At 54.5% G+C, this 2,096-nt stretch overlaps 2 protein-coding genes across 2 annotated transcripts in view; one reads left to right on the top strand and one right to left on the bottom strand.

The window, feature by feature from the left end:
- Window positions 1-86: 86 nt before the first annotated feature.
- Window positions 87-946, top strand: PPTG_10727 (hypothetical protein). Its single transcript, XM_008906128.1, has 2 exons — window positions 87-526; window positions 595-946. The coding sequence occupies exons 1-2, from the start codon at window positions 292-294 to the stop codon at window positions 852-854; spliced, it is 495 nt and encodes a 164-aa protein (XP_008904376.1). The 5' UTR covers window positions 87-291; the 3' UTR covers window positions 855-946.
- Window positions 947-1,000: 54 nt separating this feature from the next.
- The window catches only part of PPTG_22765 (hypothetical protein), a gene marked incomplete at its 3' end in the record, with an annotated part of 2,989 nt that continues 1,893 nt past the window's right edge, over window positions 1,001-2,096 (bottom strand). The window contains exons 3-6 of the mRNA XM_008906127.1: window positions 1,594-1,723; window positions 1,395-1,526; window positions 1,188-1,319; window positions 1,001-1,119 (exon numbers count right to left, since the gene is read on the bottom strand). Coding sequence (XP_008904375.1) covers window positions 1,001-1,119; window positions 1,188-1,319; window positions 1,395-1,526; window positions 1,594-1,723 — 513 coding nt within the window. The remainder of the gene's footprint in view (window positions 1,120-1,187; window positions 1,320-1,394; window positions 1,527-1,593; window positions 1,724-2,096) is intronic.

The raw sequence follows: 2,096 nt of genomic DNA, 5'->3' as shown, positions 1-2,096 counted from the left end.
GCCTTCACGCTCTTCATTACGGGCGCTACGGGGGAGGCCGTGGCCCACAGTGCCCGCAGCTCTAAGGCCGCGTCGGGCCCCGAAGTCCACACGTCCGTAGACCTGCCACTGCTTCTCGCCTCCATCTTCTTCCTCGCCTACCACGCCGTCACTTACCTTGAAGTTATCAACTGTTGTCACAACCTCGAAATCTGGCTGGAAGAGTACTTCCATGGCACTGAGCCCGTGCTGGAGCGCCAGTACGTGGGCTTCTTCCCTAGCCGCATCGACTTCTGGACTGCCATCTTGGGCATGCTTGGATCTATGCTCTACGTCTTCGCTCGTGCCTACGTGTGGACAAGAGCCGACTCGGAGAACTTCGGCGTCGTGGACGTCAAGCGCGACGACTTTAGCCTCATCATAGGCTATTGGGTGCCCTTCTTCGCCGGGTCGTTCCTGCTGCTGCTCAGTGCCTACCTGGCACACGTTGAGGTCGTTCATCAATGGTTCTCGTGCCGCCTCACGACGCTCGAGACCTGGGTTACTGGTAGGTTACAGCTCTTCCATCACAGACTTGTAACCTGTGCTGACTTTCTAGTGATTTCTCTGTTGCAGGTTTGAACATGATGGCGATGGTCGGCTTCTTCCTGTCATCGACCCTGCAGTTCATGGATCCGTTCACAGTGCTCTTCTCGTTCCAGGCCTGTGTGGTTCCCTTCGCATCGGGCTGTCTACTTGGACTGGCCTCCAGTGTTCTCAGTCTTGTGGAGCTTGAAAACATCCACAAACGCCACAAACACCCCGAGTACAGTCTCTACGAGTCGCCTGCGGGCTACGGGACTGCAAGCTACGGATCTTTCAAGCAGCAAGTATAAGTATTATGCATGGCCATCCTTGGCTCTAACAAACACAGAGTACAGACAGGGAGACAGGATAATATATGCTCTACGTCTACATTGCGTCGCAATACTGCTTCCAAATCGGAAATCGATCCTGCGTCTCAGCCTTGAGTGCAATAAGCTCAAGCAAAGAGCACCGTGAGGAAGCGACCGCGGCTCTGGATGTCGGCGTTGGTCGGGTACGTCGCAACAGCCTTGTGCACCAGTGAAGCATGCGGTTTGGCCACAGCGGCGTTCTCCTCTGCTCCACCAAACAGTAACCACGTTTAGAACACTTGTTACCATACATTCATCGTGGTAAAATCATACCCGTGTTGGAGCAGAAGACTAGCAGAGCCCATAATCCCTCGGCTTGAAGGGCCTCGTTCTCAGGGTGCGTCTCCATTGCCTTGAGTACAGCAGCGATCGCACCTTGTTCCCGAGCCAGCACTAGGTTAGGCACTGCAATCCACATAAATATCTATTAGTCTTCCATTTCCAACAGTTTTGTGCGGCCACTTAAGACTCCACACTCACGGCAGTGGAATGCGACATTGCGCAGTGCATGGCAGCCGTCTTCCTGAACGGTTCCGTTGGAGATGTTGCGCTCCATTGCGTCCACAATTGCCTTGATGGCTCCTGCTTCGCCTGCCGCTTCCTTCCCCACCGCTATAACCACAAGCTGTTTTGAGAAAAACTCTATTGATTTTCAATGTTTGAAAAGGTCAATGCTCACGGTTGTTGAACGTGGCGTGCGAGAGCTTTGAGAAGCCCTCGGCCGCCACGAGCGGAGAATCGCTCTGGACCATAGCGATGGCCTCGGCAACCTCGCTAGGCACAGCCACCGCCGCCTCCTTGCCCTCCTCCTGAACGCGCGTCGACGACCGAACCACCATTTTCGTCAACTTCGATTTAGTTGCCTTTTTTCAACTGTCTAAAAGAGTAACTTCATATTTTGATTACGTGCCACACATCATTTGCTAAATTTCATACATATTCATTCATTTCAAAGCAATCCTTCACTTCATTCTCAGCAGGATCGATCATCATGGGCAACAAGCAAGCGAAGCCGACGCCGCCTCCGTCTACCTACTCGACCAACCCCTCCCGCTCGATCAGCGCCCCGCCTAGTGCAGCAGCGTCGGCACCCCCGCCACCCCCTCCGCCTGCGCCTTCCAGCGCTCCTCGTACCACTTCGGCGCCGGTTCAACCACCTCCTGCACACTCGCTGCTGGAGAC

Source organism: Phytophthora parasitica (genome assembly GCF_000247585.1).
Source record: "Phytophthora parasitica INRA-310 unplaced genomic scaffold supercont2.23, whole genome shotgun sequence".
Taxonomy (NCBI): Eukaryota; Oomycota; class Peronosporomycetes; order Peronosporales; family Peronosporaceae; genus Phytophthora; species Phytophthora nicotianae.
The sequence above is the reverse complement of the archived record's forward strand: the minus strand, read 5'-3'. Positions and strand labels throughout refer to the sequence as shown.

What these genes read in the sequence shown, in the direction of transcription:
- PPTG_10727 (XM_008906128.1), top strand. Translation starts at nt 292, where the DNA reads ATGCTTGGATCTATGCTCTACGTCTTCGCTCGTGCCTACGTGTGGACA. An exon ending in GCTCGAGACCTGGGTTACTG is followed by an intron (nt 527 to 594) that starts GTAGGTTACAGC and finishes TCTCTGTTGCAG; the next exon opens with GTTTGAACATGATGGCGATG.